The sequence below is a fragment of the Pholis gunnellus genome (assembly GCF_910591455.1).
Source record: "Pholis gunnellus genome assembly, chromosome: 3".
Taxonomy (NCBI): Eukaryota; Metazoa; Chordata; class Actinopteri; order Perciformes; family Pholidae; genus Pholis; species Pholis gunnellus.
This window is the reverse complement of record NC_136529.1, coordinates 5,548,715-5,576,328: the sequence shown is the minus strand read 5'-3', so window position 1 is coordinate 5,576,328 and position 27,614 is coordinate 5,548,715. Positions and strand designations below refer to the sequence as shown.

The 27,614-nt window shown below is 40.7% G+C and overlaps 1 protein-coding gene across 1 annotated transcript; it reads right to left on the bottom strand.

The window, feature by feature from the left end:
* Positions 1-14,998: 14,998 nt before the first annotated feature.
* On the bottom strand, positions 14,999-23,411 carry LOC306715806 (scavenger receptor cysteine-rich domain-containing protein DMBT1-like; the record flags this gene model as incomplete). Its single annotated transcript, XM_079186283.1, has 6 exons — positions 14,999-15,009; positions 15,293-15,607; positions 17,323-17,637; positions 18,645-18,959; positions 21,801-22,115; positions 23,099-23,411. 6 exons carry the CDS (start codon positions 23,409-23,411, stop codon positions 14,999-15,001), a joined length of 1,584 nt encoding a protein of 527 aa, XP_079042409.1.
* Positions 23,412-27,614: the final 4,203 nt, after the last annotated feature.

The window sequence follows — 27,614 nt, the reverse complement described above, 5'->3', positions numbered from 1 at the left end:
GCCGAAAAGCGGCAAGTTTGCAAATATGAATAAAGTTCTTGAAATAAAAAAATTCTGCATTTCCCTCTGCGCCCCTCCTGCAATACCGCTGCACCCCACTAGCCTAGAGGGGCACGCCCCACAGTTTGAGAACCACTGACCTAATCCAAGTTAATACTAACGCAACAGTGCAACAAAATAGGATAATTAAATGTGGACTCTTAAATATCAGATCTTTGTCATCTAAAGCTGTATTAGTAAATGAGTTAATATCAGATAATCATATTGATCTATTTTTTGGTTTCAACCTGGCTGTGTAATGAAGAATATGTCAGCCTAAATTAATCAACTCCAAGTCACAATAATACTCATATTCCTCGAGGCACTGGCCGAGGAGATGGAGTAGCAGCCATTTTTGACTCAAGCCTATTAAACCCTAAACCTAAACTAAATTATAACTAATTTGAAAGACTGGTTCTTAGTCTTTCACACCCAACGTGGAAAACAATACAGCCAGTTATATTTGTTATAGTGTACCGGGCCCCAGGTCCGTATTCTGAATTCTTATCGAAATTTTCACAGTTGTTATCAAGTCTTTCAAACAGATAAAGTAATTATTGTTGGTGACTTTAATATTCATGTGTATGTCGAGAATAATAGCCTCAGTACTGCGTTTATCTCGTTATTAGATTGGCTTCTGTCAGAGTGTACAGAAACCTACTCACAGTTTTAACCACACCCTCAAACCTGGTTCTGGCTTATGGCATTCAAATAGAAGATACCACAGAACCCTCTTATATTAGACTATTATCTAATAACTTTCGAATTCCTACTAACGGAGTGTACACCATTAGGCAAAAGTTTCTACACTAGATGTCTATCTGATGGAAAAGATTGAGATCTGAAGAGATTCCGTCTTTATTTAACTCAATATAACAGGACTCCTGTGATAACTTTAGTCCGTCCCAGATTGATCATCTTGTCGATAGTGCTGTGAATGACACTAGACTATTCCTCCTCTAAAAAAGAAGATGGTAAAACAAAGGAGGTTCGCTCCATGGTATAACCCTCAAATTAAAGCAAAAATCGGCGTTCCACCAATTTGGAAGAATCTCGGTTAGTCTGGCGAGACAGTCTTAAGCCATATTAGGGGCGACCATGGGTCACTGGGTTGTCTGGTAACCGCAAGGTCGACTGTACGGCTGGGACGTGTCATGTGTCAAAATGTCCCTGAGCAAGACACTGAACCCCTAACGGCTCCCCGGGCGCCTGTCATAGGCATCCCACTGCTCCCTATATACAGCGGACATACTAAGGGGCCAACAATTGGTCAAAACCTCATTACATTTGAAATTCATAAATGATGTATGGAATTATAGTAAGGACAATCAATACAAATCTAATCTTGGCTTTGAAACTGATATGTATATTTGGAAGAATAAAGTGATGACACAGTATCTAAAACAATAAATGCTCAGGTAAATTAACTGCTTAAAAAGGTTAAATTAACAGAAAACTGAAGTGGTTTAAAAATGAAACAGGATACCACTTTCCTTTTGATTCTCTTTTAACATAGTGTAACAAACTAATAGAATCACAGACATATGAACTTTTAACTTCCAGCACCTTAGTTAAGAGCAAGCCAGGTGGAGCGGTGGTTATCCGGCAACATAGGGTAAAAGAAATATCTGAATCAGCAGTGATGGACATGACAGGCTATTTTAGAAAATCATAGTCTGGCCCATTACTCATCTGATTAATCAGGCCAACGATGCACTGAGCTGCATTCAGAGATGGGCAGTATTTCTATTACTTGTAATTGAAATACGTATTTCAATTACTTTTGAGTATTTTGTAATTTGTATTTGATAGGGCCGATTAAAAATCTAACGTAATTTGTAACAAAATACTTTAGAGTGGAGTAATTTTGTATTTAAAATACTCAAAATACTTTCTCCACGAAACAAAAAACAGTTCACGAGTTCAGTCTTCAGATCTTCAAGTTCAACGGATTGTCTGTCAAGTTAAATATTGTATCTGAGTGTGACAGATGTCAACTAGCTTGATGTATAATGTATGTCTGGGTCTGGCTACATAGCCTATTGTATATACATGGTGATGGTTATAATATCAAGCTAGCGATCGATGCTAACATGCGAGCGATCGATGCTAATATGCTAATGACGCTAGCATGCTGTCTAGGCTAGTGCATAGCCAGTGTTTAGCAAGTTAACTTATCAGTCGAGTAGCTAGCTATTTAAGCAAAGCAACTTCACGTGGAGAATCTCCAGAAACTGAGCAGAGTGGATCTGCTTCTGTGTTGAAGGCATAATGATATGAAATGTTCTTATTGTAGAACATATGATGTGTCTACTGAACTAATCTACATCAAATTATTTTTATTAAACATGTTTCTTTTTGTTAACTTGTTTAGAACTTTTCTTCTTTTAGTATACAAGTGTTCATGACAATAAAATCTTAAACTGCCTTTAAATATTAGTCTTGGCCAATGTAAACATTAAGAATAAGCTTAAATAAATATGTTATATATTTGTAAACACACACTGCTATATATTTGTAAACACTGCAATATATTCGTAAACACATTTAGTGAAGCTTAAACCATATGCTATGTGCAGTAATCATAATATGTCTCTAAGTGTAAAGTCACAGAGTGAGGCAGTGTATTCCACCTGCGCAGGGCCCCCTCATTATCTAATACAAAACAGGAACCAGGTACTCCCCGGTCTTGCCACTGCCTGGTACAAAATAACAGTTTCGACTAAGAAGTAGTTAAGCGACCTTGGCTTTAGAATGAACTCTCAAACACACACACACACACACACTGATCTGACTCATCGCTGGAGCGGCTGGCTATCCATGTGCCGGTGGGGACGGACGTCCTGTGCACCAACGAGGCTCTCAGAAAGTTTAAACCAAGAGCCGCCTCCACCAATAGTCAACCAATCACAAAATGCCCTTAAGAACATATAAATCATTGTGACTCCGCCTTTTTCTTTGCTGTCACAGATAGTTTTGATGAGGTCCGAGCTCGTATTGATCTGCTGCGTCAGAATACTCCTGTTATGAATAAACACTTTGTTTGATTTTAAGTATTTTGAGTTCAGTCTTGTCTGTGTCCTCTTTCATTAACACCAACTAAAGTCCAAAGAACCTGAAATGTAGAGATGAGTATAGTGTCAGTAAGCCGTTGTAATGAAACATGTTGGTTAGATGTCTTTAGGAGAAGATATATCAACCAACATACTGTTGTCTGAGGTGCAGGGGAATGTGTCACAGACTTTCAGATGTGAAATAACTAAATAACATTACAATGAATGAGAGAGCTTTAGGGCTCGCTTAGTGTTTGGAGCTAAGTTGTATTTCCTAAATGTGCAAAAGGACTAAATATCTGTTTTAAGTTATCAATTTTGTATCAGAAGGCACATTTGTGAGGCTTATAAGGACTTAAGTGTGAAATGTTTGCCTAAAGCAGAACAGCTGGAGGTCAGAGTGGGTGACATCAGCTGCTCCGCTATCGCCCCCTTCTGGCTTGGGCCCCGTTCCTCGTACGTGGTTCAACTAAGTCAATCAAATGTCCTATCATCCAGCTTAAATTAACCCGATGATTGATGTCAGGCTATCTCGGGTCCTCAAAGGCTGATCCGCGCTCAAACAATCTCGTTAATTCGAACCAGAAACCATGATTTTCTAACAGTACAACGGCCAATAAACTCAAAGAAAGAGCCTCTTTTTGTCCGCTGATGAGCAGGAGATGATCATGAACGCATATGAGGAAGTTAAATGCGTAAGTGTTGGGAAAATGTATAGGTTAATTTTAAGTGCCTCATCACCCCAATCAATCAGATGATATTTCTTTAAATGTGCCTGCTGGCAGTAGGCTTAATGGAACGCATCATCCAATGAGATCTTATAGTGAAAATTATTATCTCAACTCTTTCAGAATAAGTAGATAAAAACAAGCCCAAAGAGTATCTAACTGATACGAATGAATAGATACTTATGAGGATATATGTACTGTATGCGCTTATGTATCATGTACTATATATATGTGTATATACATGTATGTGTAGTTTACCATATACAACTAGGAGTTTGAATATGCGTGTGCGAATCTGTGTATGGGCGTATCAGTATATGTATTATTCATAATCAGTAATTCAATCAATTGAAGCAGTGAAAATAAATTGTGTGTGATTCTCTCTATTCTTATCATGAGTCCACCTTAATCATGTTCTACAATAATGATATGCTATGGTGTACTAATAATACTGTCATATAATTATGAGTGCTTTCAACCATCATGTAGTTGCAACCCAGCTATCAAGAGGACATGGGAGCGAGTAAAAACTAAGCACTAAAACATTATTCAGAATGGTGAGTCAATATGAAGGCAAATCACTGTCAAAATCTGAGAGCGCAAATGAGATCCATGCGCGAGCGAAAATCAAACAGCCGCGCTGTTACTTTGACGAGCGCTTTTATATCACTCAGCGAGCAAAAGTCTGTCTCGCACGAGCGAAAGTCGCTCGCGAAGTTTAAACCTGCTCGCTCGTGAGTCTTTTTCCTGCTCGCTCGCGAGTAGTTTTTCTTTTTGACAGTAAGTGGGCGGACCCAGTCTCCCTTGTATCTCTACATATAATTGGTTACAAACCTCGTCTTTGGATAAACTGGATATCACTCTGACTTTTCAGATTTTCAGATTGCACTACAGGTCAGGGGCAAATAATGTACATTTTACTGCACGGGTACTTTTACTTTCTGCACATAAAGTACATTTTGCTGATAATAACATACTTGACTAAGGTTTTGATTGCAGGTATTTTACTCGTAGTGGATTATTGTTTCATCAGTATTTTATTAGTACGTTTACTGCAGTGAGGATCTGAATACTTTTTCATCCACTAATTACTTAGTGATTTAAGTTGGGCAAACAGTTAATATACAAATAGTGGTCCCTAATCTCGGCTCCAGATCCTTGAGCGGGTCCAAATTGTTGCTCATATTATATCTCTTAACTTCTGTAAACATAACAGTATGATTAAATATGATCATCATGTTTTAATCAATTAAGATCAAAAAGTGTCACAAGAGGTTTGACTATCAAACACACATTGTCTGTAATAGAATGATGGAGTGAATTTAAACCAATCTGAGCAACTTGACTTTAACACATTTTGTATTATTGTATTCAATAACGCTATTAAATTGAATTGAAAACCACCTCTATCAGACCTAGCATCTGCGTCAGAGTGATATCCGGTTTATCCAAAGACGAGGAATTTAACCAATTAAATGTAGAGATACAAGTGAGACTGGGTCCGCCCACTTACTGTCAAAAAGAAAAACTACTCACGAGCGAGCAAGAAAAAGACTCGCGAGCAAGCAGATTAAAGTTTCGCGAGCGAACAGGTTTAAACTTCGCGAGCGACTTTCACTCGCACGAGAGTGAATTTTGCTCGCGCGAGACGGACTTTTGCTCGCGGAGTGATATAAAAGTGCTCATCAAAGTAAAATACGCTCGCGGCTGTTTGATTTTCGCGCGCGCATGGATCTCATTTGCGCTCTCGGATTTTGACAGTGATTTGCCTTCATATGCGGCGTGCGGTGTTAAATGTATGGCTTGAGAAGGTCTTGTAAATAAATGATTCCGTGTCGGCAGAATCGATAGCGCTCGTACAGGAAGTCATCATGCCATACCAGACAGTGATGCCTGTGGTGAGGGTGCTCTCTACCAGTCCTCTGTAGGCCTGGGTGAGAGGGCGACGGCTCAGACCAGCTTTCCTGAGCAGCCTGATGAAATAAAGCCTTTTCTGGGCTTTCTTTACTGTGGCTGTGGTGTTAGGAGTCCAGCTCAGGTCCGAAGTAACCTGCATTCCCAAGAATCTGTAGCCGTCGGTCCTCTCCACCTCGGTCCCCTTGATGATAAGAGGCTGTAGAGGGGGAGGATTCTTCCTGAAGTCTATTATTATTTCTTTGGTTTTGTCTGTGTTGAGGATGAGGTTGTTCTCTTCTCCGTAGACAAGAATGTTATTTACCAGGGTCCTGCACCCTGACTCGTCCCCTCTGTATATATGTGGCCTAATTAAAAGGATGAGACCAAACACTCAGATACATTTAGATTTTATGTGGGTCTGTCGTGTAGACAAGTTAACAAATTGAGTTCGAGGCGTTTACTTAGATTCAAGCAATAGTTTTATTTATCACAGAGATATTAGCCGAGCAGTTAAACGTGCACGGTCCTAACAGTTCCTCTCCGAGTGAGAGCAACGTGAAAAGGCGCTTGGACACGGCAGCGCGGTAAGTTTTGTAGGTTCTCCTTAGAGGAGCCATTGGTCAAAGTCAAGTTGCAGGCGGGATCGATTTTAGCAGAGCGACGGCCTGGTTGGAGCACTGAGCATATCCGCTCACACTGGCTCTCGTCAGGGAGCCTCCTTCGATGCGTCTTCAGTGTGTGTGTATGTTGTGAAAGCCTAACAGGCTCCAAAGTGTGACGTCTACGTTTTGCTATCTCAAGCTGTGGTACGTACTGTTCTCAGCTGGCAGTTTACTCCAAGATTTGATATCAGTGTATAGTTGCCCAAGCGTGTCCTTCAGAGTTACAGTTTTCTCATTCCTTTGTACAGGCGAGTGCTAGAGCGCCCCGCCTGGAGTTTTAAACCCTTCATAACCTGTAACTCGCAACTCCGCTAATTAGCACATAACGCTCTGATTAAGTGTATTTACATAACAGGTCTTTTATTTCCCCCCGACTGCACTCACAGAGTACAGCGTTAATTAGTCAGATTTTAAGGCACTTTACAATTTACAGCAAACCTAAACCATTGCTTTTTACTGAATTTAAGGTTACGATATACATATAGCTACATATAAAACACAACAGCAGTGGCTTCCTCCTGCCAAACAGAAACAAAGAACCTCGGCATCTGGGCCATGCTGTTCAACTCTCCAAGATATGCAGATAACATTCATTTACACAGGAACACAATTTATCACTCCCTCATCAGCAATCGACCTGTGCGCTCTGATCCACACCCATGGAACTGACGGCAACTTCCGTCTCCCCTCTAATCGAGGCAGATGTACACAACTCAACACCAGATGCGTACAACTTAACACCAGTTAACAACAAACAGTTAACCCCAATTTCAAGGTGATTCTGCATTTATTCGTAACTTACGCTGAGCCGTAGTTCAGGTATTTCTAATCAGCTCAGTACTCAGCAGCCTCTGATTCCCGCTCTTTATTTACACATGTCGCGTGAACTCAGTCCTCTCGCGTAGCTCACGCTTCACGGTTCTTAAAGTGACAGTACAAAAACCTTCCTACCCCCACTTCGCCTGGCTACACATATATATATATATATATATATATATATATATATATATATATATTTGTGAGCTGTGGCCAGGTTTTAACACGTCAAGCACTTCTACATATCACAATTAGAAGAGCAATATACACTCTAAAAAGCACAACACAGCAAATGTGTAAACCATTCGCCGTCAAGTCAAGGCTCCGCTCCGCCGTCAACTGCCGACAGGCTCCGCCCCGCCCCATCCCGCTCCGCCCCACCCTGCCCCGCTCCGCCGTCAAGTGCAGACAGGCTCGACGGGCTCCGCTCCGCCGTCTAGGCCGACAGGCATGCCGGCAAGCTCCGCCGAGCCACAAGCTCCGCCTGGCACACAAGCTCCACCGAACCGACAGGCCTCTGCCAATGCCAACAAACTCCGCCGAATCCGACAAACTCCGCCGATGCCGACAGGCTCCTCCGATGCCGACAGGCTCCGCAATGCTGACAAGCTCCACCGAGCCGATCGGCGGTGCTGCTCCGCCGAGGCTAACGCTCGGCAGAACCTGTCGGATCAGCAGAGCCGCTCGTCGGACGCTCGCGGATACTGTCGGATCGGCGGTGCCGCTCCACCGAGCCTGATGCTCGGCGGAACCTGTCGGATTGGTGGAGCTGCTCCGCCGAGCAGGCTCGGCGGAGCCATGAAGGCAAAGCTCCCGGCGTCAAGGCTCAAGCGGCCGCCATCTAGGCTCAAGGCTTCGCGGTCTACACTCAGGCTCCAGCGTCAAGGCACAAGGCTTCGCAGTCAAGGCTCAAGGCTCTGCTCCGCCGTCTGTTCTAGGTAGGGCCATCCAATCAATTTCAGCAAACTTCCCAGTATGATTTAATGCAAACAAATTAAGGTATCAAACACGCATTACTACCTTGCAGTTAAATATTTAACATTATTCCAACACGAGAAAAAGCAGTAAATAACATCTTATTTTTGTCACCCTCGCAGGCAATTCAATATATATATATATATAATAATAATAATAATAATAATAATAATGACGACTATAATACATTTAATTTCACTATATTTTTTAAATAAAGATGTCTACATTTCCCTTTCTCTCCTGTAAGCTAAGCTCTTTTTTATTCTACTAAGTTAATAATCAATGTGAACAATTTGATGTTCAAGGAGGGATTTGGTAATCCTACAATCAGTCTGGTGGCACCAAACATCCTGAGCCAAATAACAAAAAGTGGTAGCAGTCAAAGTCTATTCTGAATCCAAAGTTACAGGTCAGATATGCTACTGGTTTACACGACAGGAGTTTGGTGCAAGTATCTTACCACAGCATCCTACATCAGACCCACGGGAAGCTTTAAGTGAGCTCTGAGGCAGACTGGCACAAAGACTTCCTGCCCCCAGGTAGCACTGAAAACTGGCCGACCATCTTAACACTCTGCTGACGGCAGCCTGCGGCTTGCCCCACCCAGCGAAGTAAGCCACACAGTGACCTATCATTGGCAGGACTCAAGAGCGCGACTGAGTCTTCCCCCCAGTTCAAACACTCACCGTCAGCATTGGCTCCGAGAAGCCAGCTACTACCTGGGGGCAGTTCTGAAAATATGCTGCGGCCTACCTCAGAGCTATCCAGCTGTCCTCTGTGGAGTTGTTTTTTTTCCATACTATACAACATTTCTACAACTGTGTGATTATAAATACCGTGGCTCATTGGGTAGAGGGGGTCGTCCGGTAACCGCAAGGGCGGCGGTTTCATCCTTGGCTGCTACATGTCCTGTGCCGAAGTATACCTGAGCAAGACACTAAACCCAGCCCACTGCTCTCAATATGCTAGGGATTGGTTAAATGCAGAGCTTGAACTTCATATGTATATAATGACGACTATAATACATTTAATTTCATTATATTTTTTAAATAAAGATGTCTACATTTCCCTTTCTCTCCTGTAAGCTAAGCTCTTTTTTATTCTACTAAGTTAATAATCAATGTGAACAATTTGATATTCAAGGAGGGATTTGGTAATCCTAAAATCAGTCTGGTGGCACCAAACATCCTGAGCCAAATAACAAAAAGTGGTAGCAGTCAAAGTCTATTCTGAATCCAAAGTTACAGGTCAGATATGCTACTGGTTTACACGACAGTCAGTTCTGAAAATATGCTGCGGCCTACCTCAGAGCTATCCAGCTGTCCTCTGTGGAGTTGTTTTTTTTCCATACTATACAACATTTCTACAACTGCAGTTGGCAGAGCGCTACCGAGTCTTCCCCACAGTTCGAACGCTCACCGTCACCTTTGGTTCCGAGAAGCCATGGGCTACTATCCAGAATGTAGTTGTTAACATATACTGCAGGACACTCTCCAAACAGCTCAACACAGTGAGCATGAATCTGCTTACATGAAAGGGCAACACCCGACTGTAATAGGTTGAAAAGCCTCAGCCAACGAGCCGGATGATAGACCTTCACGTCAACAGGGAGCCCCCCAGGAAGCCTGACCACAGTCAAATAAAATAAAACTACTATAAATTATGAGCAGTTGTTTTCCCACGGCCTACCTCAGAGCCTCAGAGCTGTCCGGCTGTCCTCTGTAAAGTTTTGGAAGATACTGAGTTTAATTTGCATATTAACCTGGCTTCATACATAAGATGACACGTCAACATTCTAATTTATTCGAGTCAGAGAACAGTGCGTGTTCCATCCAGCATTCTATTCTATTCTCAAGGGCAGATAATGTCTTCTTTTATGAATTCACTATTTGCTAGTCCAGCGTTCACTATGTTTTCCATGGCACAGTTTTCACAAAACTCCACACATTATGACCAGTTAGCAGTAATGAAATAACACTGTATATTACAAATAAAATGTGTCTATTGCTTTGCAGAGTCACAAGTCAGAACAAAAGTTTAAGCTGTTGCAAGTAACTCAACAAATTCTCCTTTTAACATTGTTAAGCTGTCTATGTTTGCAAATTCATATTCAAATGCTAATATATTGCATCCCGTGTACTTGATGGTAACTATAGCAACATCCAATCTCACCTGCTCCTGAGTTTGGGAATTAGTCAGTTGATGGATTTAAGACCTTAAAACTGTTTTGAACTGAAGTATTTGGTGGTTAATAGTTATTAAGACAAATAATAATAATAAGTCTTTCTATTACCCAATTTACATTTTACTTCTATGACTTTTTTTGACATAATATAGGCCTACTATGACTTTATTCAATATGCTATACCAGGGGTGGCCAACCAGTCAGAGACCAAGAGCCACATTTTTTACTGTGTTACCGCAAAGAGCCACATCATACACATGGGCACACATGAACATCACCCTATCCCTTCCTCACACACACACATACCTTTGCTCAGCCAGATTTATTGTAAATGTCACACACCAATATGATAATGACAGAAATTGACTCCTAAGACCACAGGCCAGTCATTTTCAACAATGAACATTGTGTACACCAGGGGTGTCAAACTCATTGTCGCTCTGGGGCCACATCAGCATCATGGTTGCCCCCAAAGGGCCGGTTGTCGGCGGGGGGGGGGGGGGGGGCTGCTGCTGCTCCTTCTTTGTCGGCGGGGAGGGTGGCTGCTGCTGCTGCTTGCTGCTGTCACATACGCTGGTGGAGGTGTGCGCGGCGCGTGCGGATCGGGGAGGAGCTCCGCCTTGCGCGATACAACGGATATTTGTAAATTGTCCGACTTTTACATTTTTACTTAAAGCGGGGCTTTCAAACAGTCCGTCTCGGCGTTAAATGGGTCGACGAGGAACGTAATCTGTGGCCGCACATGCGCGTTTGACGAAAATACCGTATTTAACTCAAGCGAAGCGAACACGAACATTAAAAAAACACAAATACAAACTTCGATATGAACGTAAGAGCCGCATGAAACCGGGCAAAGAGCCGCATGCGGCTCGCGAGCCGCGGGTTGGCCACCCCTGTGCTATACTGTGACTTATTTATTACTTTATTCGACATGCTAAAGCTAAACTATGACTTTTTTAGCTTGTGAAGTAATTCATATTTTTCTAGCTACAACGTTAGCGAGCAAGCAAGCTAAGGTTAGCCAGCTAGCTGCAATTTAGCTATGCTGCATGGATTTGGCAAAAACGTTTTGGACATACTTTATATGACTTTTTTCAATATACAATACTTAAACTTTTTAGACATACTGTAATATGACTTTTCTTTGACTTGGTCCATATTATTTTGCGACAAAGGATGCTCTGCTTAATATTTAAAATGTAAAAGGTATTGTGGACTCTCATCTTAGTATAAATATTCATTTTTAATTGAAAGCTTCCTAAAATTCCTCTTTTTGGGGTCCCAGTAAAGGAGGACGATGCTGTAGGATCTCTGAAATACTTAAACTGCAGGCTTGCTATCTTAGTGAGTGTGCAGTATGAGAACAACAGAACTGTGACATCAGTGGCGGCTGGTGGAAAATCCCAGTATGGTTTAATGCAAACAAATTAAGGTATCAAACACGCATTACTACTTTGCAGTTAAATATTTAACATTTATTCCAACACGAAAAAAAGCAGTAAATAACATCTTATTTTTGTCACCCTCACAGGCAATTCAATATATATATATATATATATATATATATATATATATATATATATATATATATATATATATATATATATATATATATATATATATATATATATATATTAATATAAAATGCATATATAGATATAAGCTATGATGAGTTTTCACTGTTAATTTACCATCTCAATTAAATATTGATGCCTCCATGACCAAGTTAAGCAGATGAGACTGAGGACAACTATGTAGAAGAAAAGATGTTCACTTTGCCTAATATGTAGATGACAGAGTTCTCATGTGTGCCCTGGTGTTCTCATGTTTCCTTACCTCCTCATCCCGCACTCCCTAACTGTCCGTGCTGGATCTGTTCCCGTTGTTTTAAGTTATTAGCATGACTGCATCCAGCTAGCCAAACCTGTCTGGTACAGCTAGTAGAGAAGCTTCATGTACTGCTTCCTTTTCCCGCTAGTCTGCTGTCTGATTGTGAGGTCAGGCTTATCTGGGGTCAGCTCTTTGGCCTGTAGTTTCTCCTAAAACTTCTCCTCTCAAACGGGTCTTGGGGGAGTAGCGCTCGCGCTCGCCTGTGGAGACTTCTCCTGACGAGAACGCGCAGCTTGGGGCCAAATCATTTTGGCCCCACTCTGAATCTATTTGAGGACGCTGATTGGGTAAATTGTATGTCACTCATTTCTATCTTTAATCAGCAATTGGCTAAACTGCTTCATAGACCCGCCTCGGTGGGGCCAGCCCCACTAGCTGCGCGTTTTGAGCCGTGCACACAAGCGGAGATGATGAGCAGACAGGCTGCATACAAAATCCCCTTCAAAATAAAAACACTTTTCTTTTCTTCTTTTTTTTTGGGGCTCAAGGTGGGGTCAGGCCCCATGGCCCCCTATTGACCAGCCGCCACTGGAACCAATGTTCACAGGGTAGGCATTGCACGTAGAAATGTGTTCTCAATTATATGTTATCTATTTGTATTGTCATATGCAGGCTTTATAGAGTTAATTCAGATACTGTGTGATGGACAAAGAGAACAGCCAATAAGAGGTGCTGAAGGTGACGTGTCAATAAAGTTTTACTTTGAAAAAAGAGTTCCACTGAACAGAAGTGATGCCCCACGTTGTTTTATTCCTCCGTAATTACATTTGGGTTAGCACTGGGTATACACGCCAGCATCGCTGTACAATCTACATCTGCTAACAGGTTATGGGCCCAGAGTTATCCAGAGCTACCCAGGGTCACCCAGAGAAAATTATCCAGCGAAGTACCACCGAGAGAAAAGTCGCAACGTACCGCGTGTCCAGTGAGAGTTCGCATACTATGCTAGCACCATGAGTAGGCGAAATTATGAACTGTGGGAGACGAAATTTTTGGGCCATCTTCGGTTGCAAGGGCTAAAGGATACTATTTTAAATGAGCCCACCGAGGATGAAGAACCGGCAGCCTACGAGACGAAAAATGCCAAAGCATACGCAGAGCTAATCCAGTTTCTGGATGATAAAAGTTTGTCGCTAGTAATGAGAGAAGCGGCAGACGATGGGCGGAAAGTACTGACGATTCTGAGAGACTATTATGCTGGCAAAGGGAAGCCACACGTAATTAGTGTGTATACAGAACTGACTTTGCTTCAAAAGTCGAGCAGTGAGAGTGTGACGGAGTATGTTATATGCGCAGAGACCGCCATCACAGCATTGAGAAACGCAGGTGAGACATTGAGTGACGGGCTGTTAGTAGCAATGATTTTGAAGGGACTGCCAGAATCATTTAAGAAGAGGGAGATTGGGAGCTTGTATGTCATATGTGATGAATATTTTCTTGTTGATACAACGCCAAAGTTTATGGGCTGTTAAGTCCCATTAATACAAATATATATATACATAATCAATCAAGTTGTTGTCTTGTAATAGCTTTGCTTAGTTACACTGACATTCCGTGACTGTTCTTCCTTTTTGTGGGGTTCACCAGAGCTTTGTGTACATTATAGCCCAAACCTGAATGCTCTGCTATACCAAATTGTGAGAAAACAGAAAATCCAGAAAAAAGTATTTCCTATATTTTAAATACAAAATACATGTATTTTGTTACATTTTCTGGCACCAGTATTTTGTATTTTGTATTTTGTTGTAATACATTTATTTGGGGGTATTTTGTATTTTGTATCAAAATACATTTTGATGTATTTTTGCCCATCTCTGGCTGCATTAGCGACCCCTGAATGTGCAGGGCAGGTTAAGAGTAGTGAGTGAGGAGTCGGTATAAAACAAAAAAGGTGTTTTGAGAAAGTGGAAGTCGGGCCGACCGAGAGGTAGTTGAGCATGCAGGCAGCCATAACTTGGCACGCAAAATAGAATGCAGTTTGCGGCAACACACACTGACATAAGAAGCCAAGTGGACGTATTGGCAATACTCAACATGCCTTTACTGGAACATTGGCGTGCCTCAAGGATCAATACAGGGTACTATTGTGTTTAGCTTGTATATCAATGACCTGCCTTTAGTCTGCCAAACATATGTTGACAGTTCTTTATAACAGTTCTCATAGTTTGCCTGCCTCATAGTTCTTCCGGTTTTCTTGGGTTAGTGTCATCAGTCTGCCGGCACTTTTAAACTGAGACCTGTAACATGAGTATGGCTCGAGCTGCTCGTAACTTCTGATATGCATGATATGTTATTCATTCGAGTGACCTCAAATGAATAACTTCGGGACCAACATTCACACCGTTTTGAAGATGAATGCACTTCATGTTTTAGTTTATTGGTTGAGTATTGTAATTAGACAAATCGTGTAGTGCCAACACTAGGTTAAATGTTACTGAAGGACGAGTGTAAGTTTTAGCATGTTAGTTAGCCTGTGCTAGTCCCTCTCGCCTAAGTTAGAGCTAGTTTGAGCATGTGCAATAGTCCCGTCTCCATGTACCCCACATGAAACAGGTTCATTTTGCAAGGGTGCAGAACAGCTAAAACAGCTTAGATATCAAGTAATGACACCAAATATGTTGATTGAGCATACAGGCAAAGTAAAAATGCAATAAGAGTGAATATTGATTTTATATATATATATATATATATATATATATATATATATATATATATATATATATACACATACACACACACACACACAGCATTCGGTCAGTCCTCTCCTAAAGATCAAGATGAAAAGAAAGTTTCAGAACAGTTCACTGTGCTGAGAGGTCAGGTCTGATACCAGGTTATATTTCGTACTCACAGGTTATTGGTCCAATGGTCGGTGTTAACAGATGTCCTACTGCAAACCTGCGAGGTTAAATGAATAACCATGTTTTTTTTTTTTTGTAATTGTCCAGTTTTATTGAAACAGAAAAAAGAAAATGTAGAATATGTGTAGTTTTGTTAATTTTCCAGTTATATTTGTGCAGAATTTTTTTTGTAGATGTACAAAGTTACCGTCACAGATGACACCAGCATCCTCAGAATGATCACAGTTGTGGGTTCCTAATCCACTGTGTGTACAGTCTTTTAGTGATGACTCAGTTCCTAAACACCGAAGGTCATCCAGCCAGATTGGTCCAATTCCTTGTCCAAAATGTGCCCATCCTGGTGCCGACAGAGCACTGCCACAGCCCAGCTGTTGACATACCACCTGAGCGTCATTCCAATCCCAAATGTCGTCACACACCGTCCCCCAATTGCCGTTGTGGAAGATCTCCACTCTGCCACTGCAGCTGCTGTCAGAGTTGACCAGTCTCACTGTAGTCTTATCTGGTTGAATTTAAAGCAAAAATATCTGTCAACATATGGCAACAGCAGTATTGAGCAAAAGCCCTATCTCTTCAATGTAACTGTATTTAATCATTTAGCTTCATTATTATTATTATTATTATTATGATGAACTCTTGCATATCATACTCTCCCTTCACACATGATTCTTCTGAGGTAAAGATGAGAAATTATCTGGAAAATGTGGGGTTCTATGAAACTCAATATTTCATACACTGGATGTAAATTAGGGGTAAAAAGTAAAAGAGTGGATATCTCTGGCCTGCGTCACTTTATCGAAGCCAATTTTTTTTTTGAAGGACAGCTGACATGTTGTGCTATGATTTGGGAGAGTTTAGGCCTTCGTCTGCATCATATCAAATCAATAGCATTAAAAAAAGTGCTTTGTTTTTCAGGCGAACCTGAACTTTTTCAATTGAGCCGTGTGTTATATTCATTCAGCATTTACCGGTAACATACACCGATATGTACACATATTAACAAACTATCACAAGTGTTAGTATTATTATTATTCCATTGAAATTATTCAAATAGACCTTGTAGTTAGAGCGAAAAGCACCTTTAAGTATGGGTATGAAATTTTCGAGCAGAGACCTCAAAATAGGCTTGGGGTTAAAAGGTTAAGTAAATGGGGACGATATTGTTGATGTCATAGTCTTCAACTAATCAGATTTTTAGTTTGACATGTTGGGCGTATTCTTTGACATGCCAGAGCCTTCTAGCTGGCCTACCAAAGTAAGTCATCATTAACATGCGGCTTGATGGTCAATGGCTAGCGTGACTGTTGGGAAACTAGCTAGCAGAACATTGTAGCAGTAAGAGTTAAAGTTTAAAGATATGCAAGACATTTTTATGTGACATTACATTTTTTGTGTTTTGGCATGTTTGGCAGCGACAAATCCCAATATCTACCGTCTCTGGCGAGCGGACACTTTCAGCCCTCAAACGCATTAAAATGTATTCAAGAAGTACAACTGGGGAGGATTGACTGTCATCTCTGGCGACCATGAATAGAAGAGGACCTCTTGCTGGAACTGAACCGATGTACTGTACAACCGTGGCATTGAACTCTTTGTAATCAAGGAGAGGATGACTTAGTCTTTAAATAGTGAACAGCAGCTTTGGTAAGTGAACTGCTTTTTTACATCTGCAGTATCGTTACTACCGTTTTACATTTTTTTATTGTATCATTTATGAAATGGTTAATATAGTTTTCTCTGATGTGAATAATATTTGAATGGCCCCGTGCCCTTGAGTGTGGGACGGAATGAGTGTTTCAGCAACGTAATTTTGCTGGAACGTGCAGAGGCCTGTTGAATCATGTTATTTGGGTTTTGTGTTATTCTACCCGCTTTGTTGTCAAATAAATGTATGAGACTGGTTCTTGTGAGTTTGTTCTCATCATGGTGTTAATTACATTGATTTTGACTATATGCATTGCCCGTTAATGACGAAGCATTCCGTCATGCTGCGTAATAGTGCGGTTATTAGGAGGTGGTTCAACTGTAGTAGGACAGCACTGATGGCCCAAGTATAAAATGCATGACCTGCCACTTGTTTTAGGACCATTTCCAACAGCTCTTTATTGTAACCATATTTTGTGAAATGGAATAAAATGAATAACCATGTTTTTTTATTTTCCAGTTATATTTGTTCAGAATAAATTAGTAAAGAAATGTGGAGATTTACAAAGTTACCTTCACAGATGACACCAGCATCCTCAGCATGAACACAGTTGTGGGTTCCTAATCCACTGTGTGTACAGTCAGTTAGTGATGACTCAGTTCCTGAACACTGAAGGTCATCCAGCCAGATTGGTCCACTTCCTTGTCCAAAATATGCACTTCCTGGTGCCAACAGAGCCCTGCCACAGCCCAGCTGGTGACAAACCACCTGAGCGTCATTCACATCCCAAATGTCATCACACACCGTCCCCCAATTGCCGTTGTGGAAGATCTCCACTCTTCCAGAGCAGCTGCTGTCAGAGTTGACCAGTCTCACTGTAGTCATATCTAGTTGAAGTGAAAGCAAAATATCTGTCAACCCACATGGCAACAGCAGTATTGTCCAAAAGCCCCATCAATTCAATGTTCAATTCAATGTGACTGCACTTGATCATTTAGCATCATCATGAACTCTTACATATACTCTCACTTCACACATGATTCTTCTGAGGCACCGATAAGATTATCTGGAAAATGTGTGGTTCTATGATATCCAATAGATGTAAATTAGGGGTGAAAGCAATTAGATAAAATGTAACAAAACTAGGTATAAACTTTGACAGACAGATCTGGGTACATTGAGAGTTGATACACGAGTTATTGGTCAGGATGATGGAGATATCTAGACTGCTGCAGGGATGACATTTTTATCGGCCAACCCGGAAGTTGGCCTCTTACTGGTTTCCTCGACAAAAAGCCAATGTGATTTTGGATTATTTCCAAAATAAAATCTTTGGCTAAACTAGTTTATGGTACCAACACATTTTGTTTCCCCAAGATCATCTTTACTAATGAACACCACTTTTATCATTTAAATCATAAATGCAATCGGATTGAGTAAAGCGATGACGTTAAGACAAACTAGCTCAGTGGTGGTGGCGTGAAGTCATGAGACAATGCTGTAGTTTAAGGCAGACAATAGTTCAGCAATATGATGTTCATTAGTCTCATTTAGGCACTTGTTAGCAACCATCTCTTTTAAGAAACTTAAAAGCTTCAACTTTCACAAGTGGGATATTTACTGATGAATTTCATGTCATAATATCTTAATCTTGTGTTAACTACAGACCTTATTTCAGGCATCTTATAAAAAAAAAAAAAAAAAATCCTCTCAAAAATCCCATTGACTTCCATGAGTCTAAAAATGTCAACTCACAGCTGGGTTTTAGGACTATTTCCGGCAGCACTTTATTGCAGTATTGTTTGGAGAATTTAGAAAAAAACATGGTTACTGATTTCATTCTATTTCAGTTATTTGTGTCGAAAAAAAATTAAATGTAGATGGACAAAGTTACCTTCACAGATGACACCAGCATCCTCAGCATGAACACAGCTGTGGGTTCTAAATCCACTGTGTGTACAGTCCATTAGTGATGACTCAGTTCCTGAACACTGAAGGTCATCCAGCCAGATTGGTCCAATGCCTTGTCCAAAATGTGCGCTTGTTGGTGCTGACAGAGCCCTGCCACAGCCCAGCTGTTGACACACCACCTGAGCGTCAGTCACATCCCAACCGTCGTCACACACCGTCCCCCAATTGCCGTTGTGGAAGATCTCCACTCTGCCAGAGCAGCTGCTGTTAGCGTTGACCAGTCTCACTGTGGTCATATCTAGTTGAAATGAAAGCAAAATATCTGTCAACATATGGCAACAGCAGTATTGAGCAAAAGCCCCATCTCTTCAATGTAACTGAACTTGATTTAATCATTTAGCTTCTTTATTATTTTTCTGAACTCTTACATATACTGTCCCTTCACACATGATTCTCCTGAGGTAAAGATGAGAAATTATCTGGAAAATGTGGAGTTCTATGATACGCAATATTTCGTACACTGGATGTAAATTAGGGGTAAAGTAAAAGAGTTTGAGATAAAAAAAATAAATTAAACAAAACCAAGTATAAACTGACAGATGGAGCTGGGTACATTGGGAGTTGAGTCACAGGTTATTGGTCAGGATGATGGAGATATCTAGAGAGTGCTGTGGGGATGATATTTTCTAGGGCAACCCTGAAGTTGGCCTCAAAATGGTTGCCAGGAGAAAAAGCCAATGTGATTTTGGATTATTGCAGGAAATCAGCTTTGTGGCTAAACCAGTTTATGACACCAACGTCCTCCCAAATGAACACTACTTTTATCATTATTTAAATCATAGGTGCAATCGGCAGAAGCAAAGACATAACATCAAGACAACAAACAAACTACACTACTGTCTCATGACTTTACGCTGCCACCACCACTGAGCTAAAGGCAGAATATAGTTCAGCATGATTATGATCAATAGTCTCATTTAAGCACTTGTTAGCAACCAACTTTAAGATTTTGTTCTAAGACATATTTTATGTCATAGAACAAAATGTTAAAATCTCTTAATCTCGTGTTAACCACAGACCTTATTTAAGGCATTTTACGAAAATCCCAGTCAAAAATGCCATCGACGTCCATGAGTGCAACTTATTTCAAGTAGAGCTTTTATCCAATCATATTTCACCCCCATGTTGTATCCAAGTAAAGAAATCTGCCCGGACGCCTTCAGAATTACAACTAAATCCCTTTGCAGTTTAGGTAAATGGGGACGATATTGTTGATTGTCATCGTCTTCAACTAATCAGATTTTTAGTTCGACATGTTGGGCGTATTCTTTGACATGTGTGAAGAATTACAGTATGAAGTATTAGTAGTAGAATTTATAGCACCCTTAGTGGTGAATAGAAGTGTCACAATGATAAAGAGCCACAATATATTTACTAAAGAATGAATTATATGTTTATAATATGTTTACATAAAGGATATTATATGTTACAGTATATTGACACATTGAATGTATTGAAATCATAATCACTGGACGACTTAAACACTGAAGAATAGCCTTCAGGGAAAGTTAGGGATTATTCAAGGTGAGGCTTTTTCAGAGACAGGGGAGGGGAAGCTGAGACTGCCGTAAGACAACAGGAGAGGACTCCTGGGAAAGACCATGCAGCCGCAGGTCAGAGGTGACAGAGGTAGCCTAGCCACAGAGATGACCAGCGGATCGATGGAGGGGTCAGAGCAATCTGAGACCAATCACTGACCCCAGATGACGGCCTTTGTGTTTTGCGACAGGTTTCTGACCATCAAAGAACATAAAAAGAATGTTTGAGAGAGCGTGCTTGAGGACACTGGACTTTGTTTTTCAGCAACTGGCTAGGTCGGCCCTGTCAGTGAAGTTACATGTGTTCTCTGCTCTCGAGAACATTACCACGTGTGGTGTATTTTAGTTTGCATTTGTAAAACATTAGGTTGCATTTGTTAGGACCAGTTTGCATTGTTACCATTGTGGTTGCAGTTGTATCTGCCATCTTTTATTAAATTACTATTTTTGACTTTAAATTGGATCCAGTTCGTTTTTGGTTAGACTCCGTTGCTGAAAGTTAGCAGCAGCGAAAGTTTTGCAGCCTGCTACCTCTGGTGAAGTTTCCAGCCTTGACACATGCCAGAGCCTTCTAGCTGGCCTAGCCAAGTAAGCCTTGATTAACGTGCTGCTTGATTGGTCAGTGGGCTAGTGTGACTGTTGTGCAACTAGCTAGCAGAACTATGAAGCAGTAAGAATTAAAGTTTAAAGATATGTAAGACGTTTTTACGCGACATTACATTTTTAGCGTTTTGGCAGGGACAAATCCCAATATCTACTGCCTCTGCCGAGCGGACACTTTCAGCCTTCAAACACATTGAAATGGATTCAATAAGTACAACTGGGGAGGCTCGACTGTCTTCTCTGGCGTCCATGAATATAGAAGGTACTCTTGCTGGAAATGAACCACACCGATGTACTGTACAACCGTGGCATTGAACTCTTTGTAATCAAAGAGGATGACTTAGCCTTTCAATAGTGAACAGCAGCTTTCGCAAGTGAACTGCTTTTTTTTTTTTACATCAGCAGTTTCGTCATTACCGTTTTACATTGTATCGTTTTTATGAAATAGTTTTCTCTGATGTGAATAATATTTTAATGGCCCGTGCCCTCGAGTGTGGGACAGAATGAGTGTTTTTGCAACGTAATTTTGCTGGAATGTGCAGAGGCCTGTTGAAGCATGTTATTTGGGTTTTACGTTATTCTAACCGCTTTTTTGTCAAATAAATGTATGAGACTGGTTCTTGTGAGTTTGTTCTCGTCATGGTGTTAATTACATTGATTTTGACTAAATGCATTGCCCGTTAACGACGAAGCATTCCGTCATGCTGCGTAATAGTGCGTTATTAGGAGGTGGTTCAACTGTAGTAGGACAACACTGATGGCCCAAGTATAAAATGCATGGCCTGCCACTTGTTTTAAGACCATTTCCAACAGCACTTTATTGTAACTATATTACTGCATCGTTGGTTATTAATTTCATTCAATGTCAATGTTTTTCTAAATACTCCAGTTATATTTGTTCTGAAAAAAAAAAGAAATGTGTAGATGTACAAAGTTACCTCCACAGATGACACCAGCATCCTTAGAATGACCACAGTTGTGGGTTCCTAATCCTCTGTGTGTACAGTCAGTTAGTGATGACTCAGTTCCTGAACACTGAAGGTCATCCAGCCAGATTGGTCCAATGCCTTGTCCAAAATGTGCACTTCCTGGTGCTGAGAGAGCCCAGCCACAGCCCAGCTGGTGACACACCACCTGAGCGTCATTCACATCCCAAACGTCGTCACACACCGTCCCCCAATTACCGTTGTGGAAGATCTCCACTCTGCCAGAGCAGCTGCTGTCAGAGTTGACCAGTCTCACTGTAGTCATATCTAGTTGAAGTGAAAGCAAAATATCTGTCAACCTACATGGCAACAGCAGTATTGACCAAAAGCCCCATCTCTTGAATGTGACTGCATTTGATCATTTAGCATCATCATGAACTCTTACATATACTCTCACTTCACACATGATTCTTCTGAGGCAACGATAAATTATCTAGAAAATGTGCATTTCTATGATATGCAATGTTTGTAAATTAGGGGTGAAAGTAAAAAGAGATAAAATGTAACAAAACTAGGTATAAACTAACAGATGGAGCTGGGTACATTGGGAGTTGATTCACAGGTTATTGGTCAGGATGATGGCGCTATCTAGAGAGTGCTGCGGGGATGACATCTTTGTAGGCAAACCCGGAAGTTAGCCTCTTACCGTTTCCCTCGACAAAAAGCCAATGTGATTTTGGATTAGTGACAATAATCTTTGGCTGAACCAGTTTATGGTACGAATGCATTTTGTTTCCAAAAATCATCTTCACAAATGAAAACTACTTTTCGTCATTTCAAATCATAGATGCAATCGGCATGAGTAAAGAGATGACGTTAAGACAATAAACAGACTACACTATTGTCTCATGACTTCACGCCACCACCACTGAGCTAAAGAGACTAGAGTTCAGCATGATGTTCATTAGTCTCATTTAGGCACTTGTCAGCAACCATCTCGTAAGAAACTTAAAAGCTTCAAATTTCACAAGTGGGATATTTACTGATGAATTTTATGTCATTGAACAACATGTTAAAATCTCTTAATCTTGTGTTAACCTCAAACCTTATTTCAGGCATCTTATCAAAAATCCCATTGACTTCAATGAGTCTAAAAAGTCAACTCACAGCAGGGTTTTAGGACCATTCCCAGCAGCACTTTTTTGCAGTATCGTTTGTGAAATAGAATGAAATCAGTAACCATGTTTTTCTAAATTCTCCAGTTATATTTGTGTAGAACAAATCTTTTTAATTTAGATGGACAAAGTTACCTTCACAGATGACACCAGCATCCTCAGAATGACCACAGCTGTGGGTTCCAAATCCACTGTGTGTACAGTCTGTTAGTGATGACTCAGTTCCTGAACACTGAAGGTCATCCAGCCAGATTGGTCCAATGCCTTGTCCAAAATGTGCACTTCCTGGTGCTGACAGAGCCCTGCCACAGCCCAGCTGGTGACACACCACCTGAGCGTCATTCCAATCCCAAAGGTCGTCACACACCGTCCCCCAGTTGCCGTTGTGAAAGATCTCCACTCTGCCAGAGCAACTGCTGTTAGAGTTGACCAGTCTCACTGCGGTCATATCTAGTTGAATTGAAAGCAAAATATCTGTCAACATATGCAACAGCAGTATTGACCAAAAGCCCCATCGCCTCAAAGTAACTGAACTTCATTTAGCTTCTTTATTATGAACCCTTACATATCATACTCTCCCTTCACACATGATTCTTCTGAGGTAAAGATGAGAAATTATCTGGAAAATGTGGGGTTCTATGATATGCCATATTTCATACAATGGATGTAAATTAGGGGTAAAGTAAAAGAGCTTGAGATAAAAAGAAAAAAAACTAAGTATAAACTTTGACAGATGGAGCTGGGTACATTGAGAGTTGATTCACAGGTTATTGGTCAGGATGATTGAGATATCTAGAGTGCTGCGAGGATGACATTTTTTGTAGGCCAACCCGGAAGTTGGCCTCACACTGGTTCCCTGGAGAAAAAGCCAATGTGATTATTGCAGGAAATCAGCTCTGTGGCTAAACCAGTTTATGACACCAACATGTTTTGTTCACGAAGATCATCTTCTCAAATGAACACCACTTTTATCATTTAAATCATCGATGCAATTGGCAGAAGCAAAGACATAACGTCAAGACAACAAACAAACTACACCACCGTCTCATGACTTCATCCCGCCATCAACGGTAAGCTAAAGGCAGACTATAGTTCAGCATGATTATGTTCAATGGTCTAATTTAGGTACTTGTTAGATACTATCTTTTTTAAGAAACCTAAAAGCTTCAAATTTCACAAGTGGGATATTTACAGACTTATTTTATGTCCTAGAACAAAATGCTAAAATCTCTTAATCTCGTGTTAACAACAGACCTTATTTAGGCATCTTACCAAAAACCCAGTCAAAAATGCCTTCGACATCCATGAGTGTAAAATCTAAACTCACAGCTGGGTTTTAGGCAGTGGTGGGCCATCAGGGCCAGCAAGGCCTTCTTTGCGTGACTAGACAGAATCCCAAAGTTATAGGTATTTTATAATTAAATTAGTTTTCAGAAATACACTACATGTATTCTAAATATTTTTTCCCCCATTAGCTTATTATCTCATTGAATAGTTACAGTATTCCTAAGTTGCGCTGCTTCCAGCGAAACTCGTTTTTAAGTAGAGCTTTTATCCAATCATATTTCGCCCCCATGTTGTCTCCAAGGAAAAAATCTGCCCGGACGCCTTCAGAATTACAACAAAATCCCTTTGCAGTTTAGGTAAATGGGGACGATATTGTTGATTGTCATTGTCTTCAACTAATCAGATTTTTAGTTTGACATGTCAGAGCCTTCTAGCTGGCCTACCGAAGTAAGTCTTCATTAACATGCGGCTTGATTAGTCAGTGGGCTAGCGTGACTGTTGCGAAACTAGCGAGCATAACTTAGTAGCAGTAAGAGTTAAAGTTTAAAGATATGCAAGAAGTTTTTACGTGACATTACATTTTGGCATGTTTGGTGGAGACAATCACAATATCTACTGCCTCTGTCGAGCGGACACTTTCAGCCCTCAATCGCATTACTACGTATTCAAGAAGTACAACTGGAGGCTCGACTGTCATCTCTGGCACCCATGAATAGAGAAGAACCTCTTGCTGGAACTGAACCGCACCGATGTACTGTACAACCGTGGCATTGAACTTTGTTATCAAAGAGAGGACGGACTTTGTCTTTAAATAGTGAACGGCAGCGTTGGTAAGTGAACTGCTTTTTCATTTTACATCTGCAGTATCGTTACTACCGTTTTAAATTATTTTTATTGTATCATTTTTATGAAATGGTTATTGTTTTCTCTGATGTGAATATTTGAATGGCCCCGTGCCCTTGAGTGTGGGACGGAATGCGCGTTTTAGCAACGTAATGTTGCTAGAATGTGCAGAGGCCTGTAGAATCATGTTATTTGGGTTTTATGTTATTCTACCCGCTTTGTTAAAGAAATGTATGAGACTGGTTCTTGCGAGTTTGTTCTCATCATGGTGTTAATTACATTGATTTTGACTAAATGCATTGCCCGTTAACATTCTGTCATGCTGCGTAATAGTGAGGTTATTAGGAGGTGGTTCAACTGTAGTAGGACAGCACTCATGGCCCAAGTATAAAATGCATGGCCTGCCACTGGTTTTAAGACCATTTCCAACAGCACTTTATTCTAACTATATTACTGCATCGTTTGGGACATTGAATGAAATTAATAACGATATATTTTCTAAATTCTCCAGTTATATTTGTTCTGAAAAAAGAAAAAACAACTGTGTTGATTTACAAATTACCTTCACAGATGACACCAGCATCCTCAGAATGACCACAGTTGTGGGTTCCTAATCCACTGTGTGTACAGTCAGTTAGTGATGACTCAGTTCCTGAACACTGAAGGTCATCCAGCCAGATTGGTCCACTTCCTTGTCCAAAATGTGCATTTCCTGGTGCTGACAGAGCCCTGCCACAGCCCAGCTGGTGACACACCACCTGAGCGTCATTCCAATCCCAAATGTCGTCACACACCGTCCCCCAATTACCGTTGTGGAAGATCTCCACTCTGCCAGAGCAGCTGCTGTCAGAGTTGACCAGTCTCACTGCGGTCATATCTAGTTGAATTGAAAGCAAAATATCTGTCAACCCACATGGCAACTACAGTATTGAGCAAAAGCCCCATCTCTTCAATGTAACTGTACATTATAATTTAGCTTCTTTATCATTTCTTACATATACTCTCCCTTCACACATTATTCTTCTGAGGCAATGATAAATTATCGAGAAAATGTGTAGGGATATGCAATGGATGTAATTTAGGTGAGAAAGTAATAAGAGATAAAATGAAACAAAACTAGGTATAAACTGTGACAGATGGATCTGGGTACATTGATTGTTGATACACAGGTTATTGGTCAGGATGATGGAGATATCTAGACTGCTGCAGGGATGAAATTTGTATAGGCCAACCCGGAAGTTAGCCTCTTACCGTGTCCCTCGATAAAAAGCCAATGTGATTTTGGATTATTGACACAATTAAAATCTTTGGCTGAACCAGTTTATGGTACTAACGCATTTTGTTTCCTAAGATCATCTTCACAAATGAACACCACTTTCATCATCATTTAAATCAGGCAGACAATAGTTCAGCATGATGATGTTCATTAGTCTCATTTAGGAACTTGTTATCAACCATCTCTTTTAAGAAACTTCAACTTTCACAAGTGGGATATTTATTGATGCATTTTATGTCATTGAACAAAATCTTGGGTTAACCACAGACCTTATTTCAAAAATGTCATTGACTTCCATGAGTCTAAAAGTTTAACAAACAGCAGGGTTGTAGGACTATTTCCAGCAGCACTTTATTGCAGTTTTGTTTGTGAAATAGAATGAAATTAGTAACCATGTTTTTTCTAAATTCTCCAGTTATATTTGTGTAGAAAAATAAATTAAATGTAGATTGACAAGGTTACCTTCACAGATGACACCAGCATCCTCAGCATGAACACAGTTGTGGGTTCCTAATCCACTGTGTGTACAGTCCATTAGTGATGACTCAGTTCCTGAACACTGAAGGTCATCCAGCCAGATTGGTCCACTTCCTTTTCCAAAATGTGCATTTCCGGGTGCTGACAGAGCCCTGCCACAGCCCAGCTGTTGACACACCACCTGAGCGTCATTCACATCCCAACCGTCGTCACACACCGTCCCCCAATTGCCGTTGTGGAAGATCTCCACTCTGCCAGAGCAGCTGCTGTTAGCGTTGACCAGTCTCACTGCAGGACTCAATGCTGCACCAGATGTTTGAGGAACTGTGAAATTATAGATATTATACAAATGTGATAAACCAGATACTTAATTCAGGATAATGTGTGATTCGGTAGTGTATGACCACCTTTAGAAATAAGTGATGAAATAGAACAAACTAATTGTGGAAAACCTACTCAGAATTGTGCGTGTACCCATTGGTCTTTCAGCCTCTGTGGTTGCATTTCACGCCAACCGTACCAATTTTATGTTTAAAAAGTTTGGAATTCAGTCAATATTTGTAGTTATCCTGAATGATGCCCCCCAGCAGTAAAGCGAGAGTTTGAGGCAAAGCATCTATTGTTTTGAGGTAAATTGCTTTACTATCTCGATTAGTAAAGCAAACTCCTTAGAGCGAGAGGGCAGGTAGTGTACAGCGGGTTGATCAGAACTTTGCCACTGAAAACTAATTATCTGTGGTTTCCATACTCTCTGCAACTCCCTTCACA